This window comes from Stenella coeruleoalba (assembly GCF_951394435.1).
Source record: "Stenella coeruleoalba genome assembly, chromosome: 10".
NCBI classification, from domain to species: Eukaryota; Metazoa; Chordata; class Mammalia; order Artiodactyla; family Delphinidae; genus Stenella; species Stenella coeruleoalba.
Genome location: NC_137156.1, coordinates 66060243 through 66079221, shown reverse-complemented (window position 1 = coordinate 66079221; position 18979 = coordinate 66060243). Strand labels below are relative to the sequence as shown.

Below are 18979 nucleotides of genomic sequence, written 5' to 3'. Positions count from 1 at the left end.
CCTAGAGCCTGTGCTCTGCAACGAGAAGCCATTGCAATGAGAAGCCTGCACACCACAATGAAGAGTAGCCCCTGCTCGCCGCAACTAGAGAAAGCCCACGTTCAACAACAAAGACTCAATGACGAAGACCCAATGCAGCCAAAAATAAAAAATAAACAACTTAAAAAAGAAAGAACAATGTACCACAAAGTGCTATAGAGGCAAGAGTGTATGACTGTGGAGATCAGAGAGGGCTTCATGGGAGAAGGGAGTCAAGGGTAAATCCTCAGTTTCCAGCTTGGTAGATGGTGGTATCACCAATTAAGATAGAGAATCCAGAAAGCCACGTTTGATGGCACTGGAATATTTCTTGTAAAACGTGGCAAGGCTATATACAGACTGGAAAATGATGGTGAGAGCACTGAAGAAACCAGTAAAAGTCTAAAACAACGGAAAAAGGAAATAAGTGGGTAGAGCATGTACTGGCCAGGAAAGAAACTGCTAGTCACAGAGAGCAACATTTTCAGATAGAGACCACTCTTTGTTCATGATTATAAGAACAGCTCTGTTCTCCTGTTAAAATCTCCAAACAAACCTCTCACTCTTCCTGCCTGTACTTTCCTCTATTTATGATTGGTAACTTGTGGTTACCACAGTAAAACCATTTCATGTTTATAAAGGCTCGTGATAGTTTAAAGAAAAGAGAACACAACGTAAGCTTCAAATTCCGACAATTCATGACAGTTTAATTAATCAAGCCACAGGCAGACACATTTCAGGACGAGCAAGATGAGAAGCTTCCTGCTATCTCAGTCTGTACCTTTCTCAAATCTTTCCTACAACTCTTCACTCTTTCGAGCAGAGAACTCTAATCCTTTAAATTTTTCCTAGAGCAGTAGGGGAGTGATATTGGGACAGAGCAAAAGTTAAAGTAAGGAGGTGCTTGGAATTCCCTGGCGGTCCAGTGGTTAAGGATCCACACTTCCACTGCAGGGGGCACGGGTTCGATCCCTGGTTGGGGAACTAAGATTCCCGCATGCCATGTGGCATGGGAAAAAAAAAAAAAAATGGTAAGGAGGTGCCTTAGTAACAAGGATCCCAAAATCAACTAAGCTCAGCACTTCATTAAGGAGTGCTGTCAATGCAGGCACAAGACCAACCGCTGCAGTTAATCAGAAATGTAGCAACAAAAGACAGGCTACATTCCCCTATAATCTTTTCCTAGTCCCAATTCAAAATTCAATTTGTGTTATTTTTACTTTTATTATCAGTAGGCCCCAGGAGAAGGACACTAGAGGCTTTGGATGAAGGCAAAAGAGTCCAAGGTACATGATCCAACTACCACACACACACTCAGAAGCATCGGTCAGTAATATGTCACCCAGAACCTTCCACAATGTGGCTCCTACCCTATGACTCAAAATGCATAATCCTGAGAATGTTTTAAGGACCCACAGCAAACATGTGAAAGCAATATTCTCCTTATTCAACTCTTGCCCTGCTTCTACCATGACCATGTTTGAACACTCATGTGCCAGGCACTTTATATGCATCATCTCACTTAATGCTGTGAAGAAGGTATTAATTATCATTATTTTATAGATGAGGAAGTTGAAGCTTAGAGATGTTGAGAAACTTGCCCATGGTCATGTTATATTAAATGGCAGAAAAGGAACTGGAACCTAGTTATCTGACCACTAGCCCAGGCTCAACAACACAAAAGCCACATCCATGAAAATACTCACAGCAATATAACCAGTCCCCATAACTGTAACACATAAGTACTCACCTAAATGCCCAATGGGGAAAGCCTGAGAAAATTATGGTTCAAGAACAAGATGGTATGTTATCCCTAAAATAACTAATGAGGATGAAGTATAAACAAGAGGAAATGTTTGAAATTTACACAAAAAAATAGAATATATAAATACATGTACATAACGATTACTAGAATGTACTGTTGCCCAGATCAAGGATTCTTGTCTATTTTGTTCACAGCTATTTTCCCAGTGCCTGTAACATAGTAGGTGCTCAATAAATATTGGTTGAATGAATCAATGAATTGCAGCAGAGTAACATTATCTATGAATAGGGACAAGACCTAAGGATAATAAGCAAGGAAGAAAACTTTTATTTTACATTAATGGAATTATGAATGATATTCTTCAACTGTATTAACATCTCAACAATAATCATTTAAATATAAGTAAGTTCAGGTTTAGGACAACTGTGGAATTAGAATCACCCCTTGATTACAAATGGTTTACACGGTTCCTAAGGTAGTGTGAAAGTACAAGAAAAGACCAGAATGAAAGCTGGCCTTGAATCTGATGAAGAGCTTCTTTTTTGGAAGGCAGTGAGCATGTTGTGTGTGATGCCAGGTACACAGTGAGGACACAAAGTCAATGATAACAATAACCTTTCTAAGCTGGCAAGACAGGGACAACTCGCACTAGCTGCACTTAGGCAATTCTCAATGTCACTCTGGACATTTCTCATCTCCCTTTAAAAAATAAATTTATATACCAGTAAAACACAAATCAGACTTCCAGACTAAAGCATGGTGAAGTATGGTCAACACATCCACTAACAACCAACTATTTGAAACACAGGAATTTAATCTAGATTCTGAGATACAGGCATGCAAAGAAACCTGACATCAGATCATAAAAATAGAAATCAGATGGCTGTTCAGCACACAAACATTCAGTGTTACTAGGCCCAGTTTAAAGATACTTTTCCATGAGTAGTAACAAGAAAACAACCATTACTTGGTTAATTAATGAATGTATAAATAAAAGTAAAATGTTTTTAAAATTCAGCTATACCAGAATACAAGAAAGTTGATTTAATAAAGTTAGTCTTTTCCAGATATTATACAAAAACTCAGTGCCACTTGAGAGAAAGGATAAATATAAGGTATTTGTTGTTAAGAATATTAACTGCTTATGTTACAAATGACAAATGCATAGAAACCGGGTTGTTTTGAACAAGGGACTATAAAGACTTCTGCACTTAAAGTCAGAAGTCCTGAAAACTCATGATTCATCCATGAAAGGGAAAAATGATCCACAGAAAAAGAACTCTTGAGAGATTTTCCAGCCATATTTTGCTGAATAGCAAGCACTAGATCTTAAAACAAATTCAAGCAAGAGGGTGGCAGAATAGAGTGTTCTAGGGAACATTTTCCCAGCTCTACTACAGTTAATACAGCAATTCGTAAAGCAAGAACTGTAGTAAAAACACTCATTAATAACCAGTTTATTTCTCTAACCCTATTTGAGGAAAACCAGGCTTGAGAAAATGAGCAGCACAGTTCAGCACTGAAGTTTAAAAAATCAAATTCTTCCCTCCAACAGTAAAGACACCTTAGGCTGCATTCATGATCCTCTACATTTTATTCTTTTTTACCTATACATCTTAGTCTCCCACTCCAGCCCAGAAGGTAACTTCCCCATCCCCATGCTTAATCGACCCGTGGACTTTGGTTACTTGCACTGCTGCTGCACCCTATCTTGAAGTTTATCCTATCAGCAGAAAGCTCAGATAGCTCACGGTAGCTCCATGGACTAGATCTAGCCCAAAATGTACTATTTCTTCTCCTTTCTGAAGCATGAGCAGGGCTCTGAGCAGCAACACTCTGCCTCTCCCGCCCACAGCCCTGACATGCTGCTGAGAGAAGGCGCACAAAACGTGGGAGACGCTTCCAGCCCATCACCAATGAAAGCCAGCCTGGGCTCTCTCTGGGGCTCAACCATGCCTAATCTCCTTCTTAGGCAGCCTGACAGCAAATGCCTCATGAAATTCAGGGAACAGTACCAACAGGATTCACTGAATGACAAAATTATTCTAAGTTAACTATAGCACATTTTGCAATAAAAATGCCTGTTATTACTAGAAAAGGCCTCCCCTCATCTATAGCAGCAATAATAATCTTTGTGTAAGTTTCATATAAAAATACAGCATGTAGGGTTTCCCTGGTGGCACAGTGGTTAAGAAACCACCTGCCAATGCAGGGGATATGGGTTTGAGCTCTGGTCCAGGAAGATCCCACATGCCGTGGAGCAACTAAGCCCATGCGCCACAACTACTGAGCCTGCAAGCCACAACTACTGAGCCCACACGCCACAACTACTGAAGCCCACACACCTAGAGCCCGTCCTCTGCAACAATAGAAGCCACCACAATGAGAATCCCGCGCACCGCACCGAAGAGTAGCCCCCACTCACCGCAACTACAGAAAGCCTGTGCGCAGCAACGAAGACTCAACACAGCCAAAAATAAATAAAATTTTTAAAAAACTTTTTTTAAAAGGTAACTTTGTTTTCTTTAAAGACTGAAATATCACTAAAATATTCGTCAGAGATCTTCCCCCTCTTACAACACAATCCACCTCACTTGGCAATCATTTCATCTTTCACGACTATTCCATTTGTATAGGATGTTAGCTCATTCCCTAAACAATGCTTCTGTTTTGCCATTATTTGAACATCAGCAGTCCCCACCGCCACCACCCCATAACAGATAAGCATTTTCTCTGTTGTCTATCCTCAGTCCGGGATCTGATTTTCTGGGCACTTTCCTTTCTCAATTAATGATCTTACTCAAGGACTGGTCCCAGAATACATACAGGAAGACTCTCTGACACCAAGGGCCCTCACTAAACCAAAAGCCCAGTGTCCCAGGCAACTGGCAATTTTCTACTTAAGAGACTTCAAATCCCAAAAGGTAACAGAAGGCTTAATTTTGTTAGGCTACGGCTAACCGACAGGCAACTGCCAGAACACAAAAAAATGAGTAACACAGATCAGTGGAAAATTGATGCCACTCCTCAAACTTAGCTTTTGTTCATGGACAGCTGCTCATAAGGCTCTAATTTTAAACCACGTACATATCACATTTCCTACTAGCTGAATAACACCTAAATCATATGAAAGAATTAAATATCTCAATAAGTCACAGAGTTGTGCAAACAGCACCATGACCAATGAGGGAAATCAGTACTGACCTGGGTGATGACTACTGAGCTCCATTCTCAGAGACACATGCAACAGGGGAGTGAGAGTAGCCAAAGCACCTGTGAACACCATTCTGTAAACTCAGCACTTAAATTATTTCCTCGTCTCAAAAAAATTTTAAACACAAAAATAAAACCAATGCTAGTTTTTAGCCAGCCTGAGAGAGGAAGATTATGTGTGATTCCTTCTCCCCTACTCTTAACCAAGCCATTTCTGCCTGTTGTCTTTGGTCAAATTCCTGAACCACTTAAAACACCACTGAGCCCCTTTATGTGCAGCCAAGCCACCAAACGAGCCAGCACGTTTGCCGCCCAGCCCCAGAAAGGAAATGGTGTTAACATGCTCCTCAGTGAGGGAGGGAAAAAAATCCATCTTCTACTTCTACCATCATCTAAAATTTCATGGATTATTTTCCTCTTTGCTTCATTTTCTCTTTAACCCTTTCCTGGGGTTTCAACTTTCTTCCATCTCTCTTTGTTCATTCATCTCTGTTCCAAGTTCTTTTTGTTCTACTCTTCATGATCTTGAGGGACAGAATAATGCCCTTTTACGACAGTAGAGAATATATAGCAGGGACTAGGAAATCTAGCTCACACCAATAGCATCAGCTACATCATCAAAAATTGACAAAATCCACAAGTATCTCAAAATTATTCAATACCTATTATGGATGAAACACTATGATAGCGATGATGGGAGAGAGAAGGTAAAATGTAGTTTCTGCCCTCCAGGAAGTAACAATCTAGTTGGAGAGAACATGCAAAAACATGTGAAAAGGTAAAACAACATGAAGCAGTCAGAAGACTACACTATACGATGTAATAAACATGGGCTGTAACATTTGGACACTGGGACCAAAAGAAACAACCACTGTGTTCTAAAGGGTCTTGAGGAGGCTCACTCAGGGAAATCACAAGGTAGACTCTGAAGGAGCCCTGAGGGTACTAAAAGGTGAGGAGATGAAGGAAAGGCTTTCCAGGGGGCCGACAATATGACAGCCTAATAAAAAGGAAGGACGTAAAATGGTAAATTTTATGGATTTTACTACAATTTAAAAAAAAAAAAAAAGGAGGAAAGGGCCTGTGCCCCTCAGCTGTGCCCCACTCTAGCAGGTCAGGAAGTCAGCGCAAGGGGCTGGACAAACTGAGAATTCCTATGCATAGATGGGAACATCCTGATGAACTTAGTCAATTGATACCGTCCAGAACCACACACCTGACAATTTTTTTTTGTAATTTTGAATACCAAGACTATGTATAATATGGTTAAAGTAAAAGAAACTAGTTGACCAGATAGGGAGAGGTGTGAATAACGAGGAAGGAAAGGATCTGATGCCTCTTTTCTACCAGGGAAATGCCCTTGGAAAGCAGAGGTCCCAGCAGCTTTGTTATCGTTATGGTGGAGAAATCCCAAACCCAGAGGTTCCAATGGGTCTCCATTCTTCAAAGTTTTATGCTGAGCACAAGAGAGGAAATGTGCACACTTCTAGGAGTGAGTCACACAAAAAGCTTTAGCTTTCAGCTAGTTGCTAATAAAGCCCTGAGTGTCCAAATCCAAGGTATTAGTTAGCCTTTGCCGATCACCTGGAAAAAAAAATTGCCTGAACTAGTAGATAAAGCAACTTTTATAGTAATGACCCATGGCACACCTTAGTTATTTCCATTTAAATACCAACATGAAAATTATTTAGTTGAATGCATTCCAATGTGCTCTTGTTCTTCAATTTTAGCAAACAACAAAATCCATGTAACAGTTCCTGAAAGGAAGGTCAGGGAAAACAGTAAAGTAGGAGAAATTTCCCCACTTTCACATAATGGCCAATGTTAGAGGAGAAAGAAACATGCTGGGAAATTGTCTAAATGACTATAATAATATTCACATTCACAGTACATGGTGTTCTATGTGGCTATGCTATGTACCAGTGTAATATTACATAGTACAAAAGGTACATAGTGAGGACAGTAACTGGCCTGAGGTGCAAGATATTGAAAAGTATGCTAGTTTAAGTGTTAAAAATAAGGTGCTTGCTAGAATAACCAATTTTGTTAATTACTTAAAATTTCAATTTAACACTCCCCAAAATCAATGAAATACAAGCTATGAGAACTTGCTTTATTCTTAGTTATTGCTAAAATCTCTTTCAACATCAGACATTAGTCATCAGTATACGAAACAAATGAGCTCATTAGCCCAGAAGCACTGATTATTCACAGCAAACCAGGATATCTAGGTACCTCTCTTAAGACATTTATCAGTCACCCACACACTGGTGTGTTGAAGATGGTGATTCTGATGCTTATCCTATCTTACCTCATAAAGTTTCATAAGACTTTCTGAAACAAGTGTTAATCTATGCAGTTCTGCTTTCTATGTACTTCTGGTCTATTTTTCCTGAATCCACCCCACCCTTCCTTTCTAATTCCTAGTAGTCTGGGAAGCTGAGGACCTTCGATATGCACATAATAGCAAACAAAGTAAATGCATCAAATGTGTCCAGATGATGCAACATACAGTTATATTTGGTTTCAAGCTACAGGCCATTTGATCAGTCTGAAGGAGACATTAGCAACAGCTCATATTTAGATTTAATTGCAGGAATTACACTTGGGAATTGACAACGCTGCTCACCTTTAAGACAGAGGCTAAGCTGGTCATGTGCTCATTGAGAGCACCCTCGGACTCCTTGTAGGTCAAGCAGGTGAACTGGTACTCCTCAGGATCAAAGGCATCGGCCCCCTGCTGCTCCACATCGCTGGCTACGCCCACATAATAGTCCTCTATGTCCCCAGGGTCCTCGTCCTCTTCCTCTTCCTCACAATTCGGGTCATAGTCCTCTTCATTGCTGTCAGACCCCTGGCTATTCATGTCCACAGACATCTTAACATCCAGATGAGTTGCAGATCAGGAAAGCAGTTTTTTCCCCTCCCCACAAACTTTACCACTTTCTCAAATGCATTAGTGTTTTTGTCTTCTAAAGGAAGAAAAGAAAAAAATAAGTGTTACTTACTTTCACTATGAGAAGCTGTAACAGAAACCATTCAAGAATCAAAATGGCATAGCCCTGGTCCTATCCCCACTGTGGCCTATTCCAACTCTCCCCTCATACAAGAAACCTCACCACCATCTCTATGCCCAGGCCTTTCAAAGGGAAACCCTTTCCTGGAGGGGCAGAAGCAGTTAACAATGGTAACTTCACATGAAGGGTCTGGCATGAAAGAGTAAGGCTATCTGCTCTATGTCAAGGAGTTAAAGTCCCATAGATTTGTCCTTCCTGCCACGGTCCTTAAGAGAGGAGTACATTCCCACAGCTGGCTGCCCACAGAAGAAGCATCCTAAAAGCTAAACAACCAAAGTTTAAAATCTCTTAGCTAATTATGCTCCACTGAGTGGTGACACAGTACATAAATAGGGACACAGTTCTTTCCCTAATATCTAGGGAAAGAATACCATTGTTTTACAGACATCACTCTCAGATAAATGGAAAAAAAGGTGCATAGTAAAGAAAAAATAAAAACCACATAGCTCTTCAACATCCTCCTCTAGTCTGCAAAGTTAACTGATTTTTCCATTTTAAAGGGTTCTACTAATCTTTTAAAAGAGGTACTTAAGAAGCAAAGAAACTGACCCAATAGTGAAGGAAAACTATAGATATTCTGCCTTAGCAGGATCAAGGCTAGAATCTACTTAGGGTAAAGAAACAAGAGATCAAATGTAACCAGCTACTGAAAAATCCTCACAGATCAAAATGTTACTCAATTACATATAAATGAAAAGAGAATACTAGTTGAGAAAGCAAAACAGTCACAAGTCTTAACTTCTTCTCAGAGAGGACTTTGGCAAATACCCATTAACTTCTTGGCACAAGAACTATTTCAAGTGATCATTTCCAAGGAACAGTATCAAATAGTGATTTAAATCTAAAAATAATAGGACCTTAAAATGCAAGAGCATTTAGATTGAATAGTATGTAAATAATTTACATAACCAAATCTGGATCAAATACTAAAGTAAATTTAAAACCTATTTGAAGTACATAATCTCTCCAAAAAAAAAAAAAAATTAAAACAAAGATTAAAAATCAATGTGTGCTGAATATGTAACCAGTCTAAGGGATTATAGAGCCACATTTTAATGATATTATAAAAATATCAGTGAATCTACCTCTGATGTGTTACCTATAAATGCTCAAATTAAAAAATAAGTCACATTAATGAGAGGGCAGTAATGTAATACTTGCAGTTTGACTTTTAACAAAATTGTTTTGTATGCTAGAACCACCTCATCACAACTGAACTTAACTATGGTATTTTTCCTTTAGGAGAAAAAATTAATCTTTAAATTAGATTAAAAATACCTGTAATTCCTGAAGATCTTTCAGGAAGATGTCATCCAAATAATCTATATAATTTCCATCTAAAATGAAAAGAGATAGTTCTATTTATATATTTTAAAATTGGTACCCTGAGTTTGCAAATTTATTTTTTAAAAAGTAAAAACATTTAAAAGGACAAGCAGCAAGGGACCAGAAATTGTTTTCTTATAAGTCCTACAGAAATCTATATGTCATAATTATATACTGACAAGAGTTACATGGCCTTCTAAAAAAAGAAAGTATTGAAAGTAAACAGTGGGACTTCCCTGGTGGCACAGTGGTTAAGAATCCACCTGCCAATGAAGGGGACACAGGTTCAATCCCTGGTCCAGGAAGATCCCACACGCCATGGAACAACTAAGCCCGAGCACCATAACTACTGAGTCTGCACCCTAGAGCCCACATGCCACAGCTACTGAGCCCGCGTGCCACAACTGCTGAGGCTCACGTGCCTAGAGCCCGTGCTCTGCAACAAGAGAAGCCACTGCAATGAGAAGCCCGTGCACCGCAACGAAGAGTAGCCCCTGCTCACGGCAACTAGAGAAAAGCTTGCGTACAGCAATGAAGACCCAACACAGCCATAAATAAATAAATAAATAAACAGACTTAAATAAATAAACAGCTAACAATAATTTAACCTGGGGTACTGGTGAGAGAAATGGATACCCAGTTCCCTCCCTCAGTTTGAAAGCCCACCACACCTCACTTTTTTTTTAAAATTTTTATTGGAGTACAGTTGATTTACAATGTTGGGCACCACCTCACTCTTATTGTTAAGATTTCCTAAATTAACTACCACAATTTCAATTTTAAATGTTACATAGAGGTTGACAAACCAAATCATAATTGACTTAAACTGGACTTTTGCCATGAAGTCATCTCCACTAACACTTACAGAATACTGCCAATATTTCAGATTTCACTTTATTCATGAAAAAAATATTTTCAAATAAAAAAGTCCCCAAAAGAAAAGAAAACAAAAAACAAAACAAAACAAAAACAGAGAGAGATAGAGAGAAAACAGAGGGAATTCCCTGGTGGTCCAGTGGTTTGGGCTCAAAAAAAGACAAAAAAAATGTCTCCAGTAGAATGCCCACTAGGCAATATTAACACCCATTTTCCACCTCTCTTCTGACATGCTCAAGGGCTACCTGACTTTCTCAGAACTGCAGATCCCACTATCCAAGACTAAATAAGTACTATTTGCTTACTTAATTAGAAATTTTATGTCCATTTCTTTATCCTTTTGAATTTCTTGGAAAACCAGAGCTTATAACTTTCAAAGAAATACTTCAAACACAAACAGGCAAATTTAAACTAAATGAAAATCAAAGTCCAAACAATGATTATGGAGGATGATTTCCAAAATAGGTGACGAATAATTGATTTTTTTATTGTTTTCTTTTATCTGCATTTTTATGTACGATACTGCTTATTAGGCAAATCTGCATAAAGAGCATTATAAAAATTGCTCCCATCTACAAAATATCACTACCAATAATAGCTTTCATTTAATGAGAGCCAATTTCAGGTCAGACTCATTCTCATTAAATGTTTATAATCCTACAAAGTGGCTATCATCCCCTTCTTACAAATGAGGAAACTAGAGTTCAAAAAGATTAAGCAACTTGCCCAGGACCATACTGCTGCCAACCAGTAGAGTCCAGCATAATACTTTCACCAGATCCAGGGCCTATGAGGACTCATAACGCCCCATCACCCTCCCAGAGAGCCTAATACTATCCACAAAGCTACCTCCAGAATCACAACAAAAAAAGCACCGTTTTGGGCTTCCCTGGTGGCGCAGTGGTTGAGAGTCCGCCTGCCGATGCAGGGGACACGGGTTCGTGCCCCAGTCCGGGAAGATCCCACATGCCACAGAGCGGCTGGGCCCTTGAGCCATGGCCGCTGAGCCTGCGCGTCCGGAGCTGTGCCCGCGGACCGCAAAAAAAAAAAAAAGCACCGTTTTCACTTTCTCTAGATTTTTTCTCCAGGATTTGGGCTTACAGGTTGCCCATGGCCTTCTCACCAACTAAATATTCAAGAAACAGGGGAAAACTTCAGGCTGCCTTCCAAAAAGGAGAATGTCATTTCGTACTTACTGGGTGTTCTAGGTCCAAATTTAAATAAAACCTTAATTTTTAATCTTTTCCAAGTTAAATACCCCTATTCTATTTGAAAGAGTGCTGACATTGTTTAAAGTGGCCAGTATGTTATTACTTTATTAACAGAACTGATGATAACGCTTTGATTTCCTTTGGATATTAAATATTATCCTCACATCCCAAACAGAAAAGGAGTAACCGCAATTACTCCTCCCCCTTCCCCCAGTCAAAGTCACGTGTTCAGAAGACCTGCCACCCACCCTGGGCTGAAGAATTCAAACGGAAGACTTCTCAATTTAAAGATGACAAGAACAAAACACAGACTTTTTGGTGGGTCTGACAACGTTTACTCCAGACGAAATATTTAGCACTGTAGGGTCAGTTACTAAGACTACAAGTCCGAAGAAAATTACTTGATACAAAAATATGAACCCTGTCTAATACGGTAGCCACTAACCACATGTGGTTATTTAAATTTAACTTAACTTAAAAATTAAATTTAACATTTGCTTTTTCAGTTGAAAGAGCCGTAAGTCAAATGCTCAATGTCCACGTGTGGACAGTGGCTACCCTACTTAACAGCAAAGATACAGAATATGACCATTGTGGCAGAAAGTTCTATGGGACAGGGTAACAATCAGTACTGAGGTGAAGTCATCCCAGAACACGGTCGCCTCTGCCGCCGCTACCACAGCAGCGTCGGGCGAGGCGTCAACGCAGCTCCTGGGCCGCCTGTCCCGTCCGAGGCGCCGGCATATCCGCGAGGACACGGAGCCCACGCGCTGCGGGACCCTTCACCAACGGGCATTAACTAACCGCGCGGGCGGCACTGCTAGAGCTCCCAACGATGACTCGAGTGGGGAGCCCCGAAGGCAGCGCGTCTGCCGGCGCGCCCGGCCGGGAGGGCCCAGATACGCCAGCGCCAGTCGGTCAGAGGCGCTGGCCTCCGACCTCACTGCGAGCTGAGCAGGCGGCGAGAGTAGGGATAACGGAGAGACGCCAGGCGCCGGTTCGCCCTGTCCTCAGCCTTCAGCCGCCCCTCGGCGGGTGGAGGAGTGCGCTGAAACAGTGTAAGAGCTGCCAAGGGCGCCGGGACCTCGCGGGCAGCGACGAAGGCGGAGCCCTGGCCGAGCTAGGGAGGCGCGCGGAGAGCCCACCCCCTCCCCCGGCCCGCCGGGGTAAACAAGGCCTAGACTCGCACCGCGCACTTACCGGGAGCCGTGGCCCCGCGGCCGCTGAGCCCGGGCGGGCCAGACCGGGTCGGGCCGGGCCAGAAGAACCGGGTCCAGGCGCGGCGGCGGCGGAGGCGGCGGGCCAACCCCGGTGAAGGCCCGCGCTGCTTCCTCCGGCGAAGCCGTCTCAGCAGCTCCGGAAGTGCTCAGAGCAGTTCCGTCACTTCCGGCCCGGGGTCGACCCGCGGTCGCCGGGGTCGCGGCAGGCGCTGGGCAGTAACGCCTCTCTGCGGACACTTCTCTACAGCCCAGCGCTGCGACCCAGAGTGGGCCCAGAGCACAGCCGGTGCCGACGGCTGCGAGAGGCAGCAGAAGAGAGGATTCGGCTTATTGGAGAGTGGTCACGGCATCTCTTCCGGCTTTTGCTTACCAGCGCCGCCCGCCGGGATACTTTAAACCAGGGTTCTTCTGTCGGACTTCCCACTTCTCTGTTTGTAATCGGTGTCCGGCACCGAAAAGACATCCAGACGTTCGTGGAGTGGATAAAAGACTGTTGTTTCCCGGCCGCTATCTAGTCGAAGAAAAGCTAGGTCTTTGGGTCAGCGCGCAGGGCCGGGAATTTCTGCGTACGTTCTGAGGCCGTCGCCTGTTGGCCGCCGATTCACAGGACCACGCTAGGCTTCCGCTTCCCTCTCCGCGGCCTAGTTCGCTGCCTAATTCTTTGGCGTCCCATTCACCCAAGATTAAATCTTAACTGCCTTGTTGCACAGTTTCTTCAAACAGTATAGGAAGTGCCATTATGACTTTAAGTACCTTTTAGGGCTTTTGTCAAGTATTATGGATAGACAGAGCCGTGAAGTCCCACTCAAGTTGTTGCTGCACAACGTGGAAACGCCTGTGTGAAGCCAGTGATGTTAGGGAGCCTCCTCGCTGTGCAAGTCCGTAGATAACCCACACCATTTCCACCCATACATGAGTCATGTATACACTGATATTCAAGATATTCAAGATACTGATGTGTAATGGACTCTCCTTTTTTTAGTTCTTGCTTCTTGCACGTATTCGTGTATTTCTTATACATGATTTTCAGCTTCCTGTTTAATTCAGAGCCTGTACCCAAGTCAGGTGCATTAAATACTAGAAAGCCCCACATTAATTTGGAGTGAAAATTAATAGTAATGAGTAACATATTGTAGGGTTGTGAATTTTATGCATTAACAATGTAAAAGTCTATCTATAATCCAGTGTACTTATTTGTTATGACAAAACATATAATCCCTTTACATCATGACACTAGCGAAGGACCCAAAATATATTTTCTGCTAATGAAATCTCTTTAATTAGAAGCCTTCACTTTGGGTCACTGGTAATAAATCCTCTCCAGTGAATAAAAGGGAACAATCAGTTTTTCTGTATAATTATTGCATTTGCAAAATAGAGAATGAGGTCATTCACATATCAAGTACACAGGTATATGTACAATATATTGGAATCCAGTGTACAATCCTTATTTATTCTCCTGTCTTGCCTCTCTTAAAGCTGAGTTTCTTAAGGGCACAGATCCAACCTTGTTTTCAATATTACTCTATTAAATAGACGTTTATTGGGCTGATGCTAATACCATTATTTTTAACTAGTGACAATTTCTCCCCAGGAAATAAAGATTTAAAAATTAGGCCAAGGGCTTCGCTGGTGGCGCAGTGGTTGAGAGTCCGCCTGCCGATGCAGGGGACGCGGGTTCGTGCCCCGGTCCGGGAAGAACCCACATGCCGCGAAGCGGCTGGGCCCGTGAGCCACGGCCACTGAGCCTGCGCGTCCGCAGCCTGTGCTCGGCAACGGGAGAGACCACAACAGTGAGAGGCCCGCATACTGAAGAAAAACAAAAATTAGGCCAAAACATTTAAAGATACAGATAAAATTTTGTGCACATATATGTGCTTTAGAATGATGATTCTATAGGAAAAAGTTTGCAGCATCCCATATGTTCAAAAGTAAAGGTTTGTTATATTATGGTAAAATATACAATAAAGAAAACCATTAACAATTAGGCTGTACTGAGGCATCTATTAACAGGGAAAGGTATCTGTGATATGAATAGGATATGAAATAATGTGTGTAGTATTCTTTTTTCAAAATAAATTTGTGCATAAGATATATAAATATAAAATATAATGTTTCTCTTGGTTTCTGTGGCACAGGAATCTGGACAGGCTACAGTGGGAATGATTTGTTTTAGCCCCTTGATGTCTGGGGCCTCAGCTAGAAGACTAAAATTTCTTAGCCAATATCATACAATTTTTCTTTTGTATAAACCTTAGATTCAGAATGACGGGTTTTCACTTTTGAAAATTCACTGGAGAGCATTGAATTTCTAAGAATAACTTAAGGGTAGTACTGATATCCTCAATATTGAGTCTTTGCATCTAAGGAATATAGTATTTCTTTACAGTTATTTTGTTTTTCTTTTATGTATTTGAATTGTTATAGTTTTAATCACATGGATCTTTGGTTTAGTCTTGCATACATTGTGGGTTTTGCTATTATTCTGAATAAGATTCTTTCTTCATGTTTTCTAATTGGTTATTGTTAACGTATCAAAATGTTATTGCTTTCCAACGTTGTTCTTGTGTCTCTCTCCTTACTTAGCTTGCTTATTAGTTTTAGTGGATTTTCAACTGATTCTCTTCAATTTTCAAAGTGAGCATTTGGATCATTTGAAAATAGGAATATTTTGGACTCTTAATTTTTTTTTTTTTTTGCGGTACGCGGGCCTCTCACTGTTGCGGCCTCTCCCATTGCGGAGCACAGGCTCCGGATGCGCAGGCTCAGCGGCCGTGGCTCATGGGCCTAGCCGCTCCGCGGCATGTAGGATCTTCCCGGACCGGGGCACGAACCCGTGTCCCCTGCATCGGCAGGCAGACTCTCAACCACTGCGCCACCAGGGAAGCCCTTAATTTTTAATTCTTAAATTTATTTTCTTCCTTTTCTTTTCTCCCTCTTTAATCCCCTCCCTCTTCTCCTTTCTTTCTTCCTTGTTTTCCTACTTCCTTCTCTCCCTCCCTTCCTATTGGTATTTTTGCATCAGCTACCATGTCCAGTAAAACGTTAAGCAGTAATCATGATTAAAAAACATCTTTACCTTTGTTCCTGTCATGAATAGGAAAGTTTCTGATAATTCACCAATAAATAATTTTGCTAAGAAAAATATGGTAGTTATGGGCTTCCCTGGTGGCGCAGTGGTTGGGAGTCCGCCTGCCGATGCAGGGGACGCGGGTTCGTGCCCCGGTCCGGGAGGATCCCACGTGCCGCGGAGCGGCTGGGCCCATGAGCCATGGCCGCTGAGCCTGCGCGTCTGGAGCCTGTGCTCCGCAAATGGGAGAGGCCACAACAGTGAGAGGCCCACGTACCAAAAAAAAAAATATATATATATATGTATATATATATATATATATATATAGTAGTTACTAGTTTGCTTTAAAAAAAAGGTAGTTACTTTTTGTCTATTACAAGGGTGTTTACTTCAAATCTTTTTTTTTTTTTAGGTGAAGGAAAACAAAGAGAATTTACTGCCTTTAAAATAAATGATAATTTTTTTTCAAGTAAAAGGAAAATGATAACAGAGTGAAATCTGGAACTTTACAAATTAAGGAAGAGAAATTGGAATGATAAATATCTGCGTTAGTTTCCTAGGATGGCCATAACAAATTACTATAAACCTAGTAGCTTGAAACAACAGAACTTTATTCCCTCATATACTCAGCTTCTGGTTGCTATAAGCCTAAGAATTTGTCCATTTCTTCTAGGTTGTCCATTTTATTGGCATATAATTTATTGGCAAACAGGATTAATCTCCAAAATACATAAACAGCTCATGCAGCTCAATATTAAAAAAAACAAACAACCCCATCCAAAAATGGGCAGAAGACCTAAATAGACATTTCTCCAAAGAAGACATACAGGGGCCTGGTGCACAATGGCTGCAAACAGCAGCCTCCTCGGTAGTGTATGCAGCCTGTTGCCTGTGTGGGTTGCCCTAAGGGACCTTGGAGACAGCCCTTTCCAGTGGACATTAATGACTGGCATGCTGTTCCCCAATGTAGGCTCCAGACAGGTATGCGTGGTGCCTTTGGAAAGCCCCAGGGCACAGTGGCCAGGGTCCACATTGGCCAGGTCATAATGTCCATCCACACCAAGCTGCAGAACAAGGAGCATGTGATTGAGGCCCTCCGCAGGGCCAAGTCCAAGTTCCCTGGCCACCAGAAGATCCACATCTCCAAGAAGCGGGGATTTACTAAGTTTAATGCAGATGAATTTGAAAACATGGTGGCAGAAAAGCAGCTCATTCCAGATGGCTGTGGGGTCAAGTACATCCCTAATCGTGGCCCCCTGGACAAATGGCGGGCCCTGCACTCGTGATAGGCTTAGCACGCCCCCTCCCTACCCATGCCCACCAATAAACTCTACTTTCTTTTCCCTGAAAAAAAAAAAAAAAGACATGGCCAAGAAGCACATGAAAAGCTGCTCAATGTCACTAATTATTAGAGAAATGCAAATCAAAACTACAATGAGGTATCATCTCACACCAGTTAGAATGGGCATCATCAGAAAATCTACAAACATGCTGGAGAGGGTTTGGAGAAAAGGGAACCCTCTTGCACTGTTGATGGGAATGTAAACTGATACAGCCACTATGGAGAGAAGTATGGAGGTTCCTTAAAAAACTAAAAATAGAATTACCATATGACCCAACAATCCCACTACTGGGCATCTACCCAGAGAAAACCATAATTCAAAAAGATATATGCACCCCAATGTTCATTGCAGCACTATTTAAAATAGCCAGGTCATGGAAGCAACCTAAATGCCCACTGACAGATAAATTGATAAAGAAGATGTGGTACATACATACAATGGAATATTAGCCATAAAAAGGAACAAAATTGGGGCTTCCCTGGTGGCACAGTGGTTGAGAGTTTGCCTGCTGATGCAGTGGACACGGGTTCGTGCCCCAGTCTGGGAGGATCCCACGTGCCGCGGAGCGGCTGGGCCTGTGAGCCATGGCCGCTGAGCCTGCACGTCTGGAGCCTGTGCTCCGCAGCAGGAGAGGCCACAACAGTGAGAGGCCCGCATACCGCAAAAAAAAAAAAAAAAGGAACAAAATTGGGTCATTTGTAGAGACATGGATGGATCTAGAGACTGTCATACAGAGTGAAGTAAGTCAGAAAGAGAAAAATATCGTATGTTAACGCATGTATGTGGAACCTAGAAAAATGGTACAGATGAACTGGTTTGCAGGGCAGAAATAGAGACACAGATGTAGAGAACAAACGTATGGACACCAAGGGGGGAAAGTGGCGGGGGTGGTGGTGGTGGTGGTGGTGTGATGAATTGGGAGATTGGGATTGACATGTATACACTAATATGTATAAAATGGGTAACTAATAAGAACCTGCTGTATAAAAAAATAAATAAAATTCAAAAATTCGAAAAAAAAAAGAGTGCTAATAATAATAAGTAAATAAATATGTCCTGCCACTCCCTTCTGGCTTGCACAGTTTCTGCTGAAAGATCAGCTGTTAACCTTATGGGGATTCCCTTGTTTGTTATTTTTCCCTTGCTGCTTTTAATATTTTTTCTTTGTATTTAATTTTTGATAGTTTGATTAATATGTGTCTTGGCGTTTTTCTCCTTGGATTTATCCTGTATGGAACTCTTCCTGGACTTGTGCTTCCTGGACTTGATTGACTATTTCCTTTCCCATATTAGGGAAGTTTTCAACTATAATCTCTTCAAATATTTTCTCAATCCCTTTCTTTTTCTCTTCTTCTTCTGGGACCCCTATAATTTGAATATTGGTGGGCTTAATGTTGTCCCAGAGGTCTCTGAGACTGTTCTCAATTATTTTCATTCTTTTTTCTTTAATTTGCTCTGCAGTTGTTATTTCCACTATTTTATCTTCCAGGTCACTTACCCGTTTTTCTGCCTCAGTTATTCTGCTATTGATTCCTTCTAGAGAATTTTTAATTTCATTTATTGTGTTGTTCATCGTTGTTTGTTTCCTCTCTAGTTCTTCTAGGTCTTTGTTAAACATTTTTTGTATTTTCTCCATTCTATTTCCAAGATTTTGGATCGTCTTTACTATGATTACTCTGAATTCTTTTTCAGGTAGACTGCCTATTTCCTCTTCATTTGTTAGGTCTGGTGGGTTTTTACCTTGCTCCTTCATCTGCTGCATAACTTACGGTGTTTGGGGTCTCCTTTTCACAGGCTGCTGGTTCGTAGTTCCCATTGTTTTTGGTATCTGCCACAAGTGGGTCAGTTTGGTTCAGTGGC

General features: G+C 41.5%; 1 protein-coding gene across 1 annotated transcript in view; it reads right to left on the bottom strand.

The window, feature by feature from the left end:
- The window catches only part of ARIH2 (ariadne RBR E3 ubiquitin protein ligase 2), a 47526-nt gene extending 33782 nt beyond the window's left edge, over window positions 1–13744 (bottom strand). The window contains 3 exon segments of the mRNA XM_079933141.1: window positions 7626–7968; window positions 9352–9410; window positions 12687–13744. Coding sequence (XP_079789267.1) covers window positions 7626–7874 — 249 coding nt within the window. The 5' untranslated portion in view covers window positions 7875–7968; window positions 9352–9410; window positions 12687–13744.
- Window positions 13745–18979: the final 5235 nt, after the last annotated feature.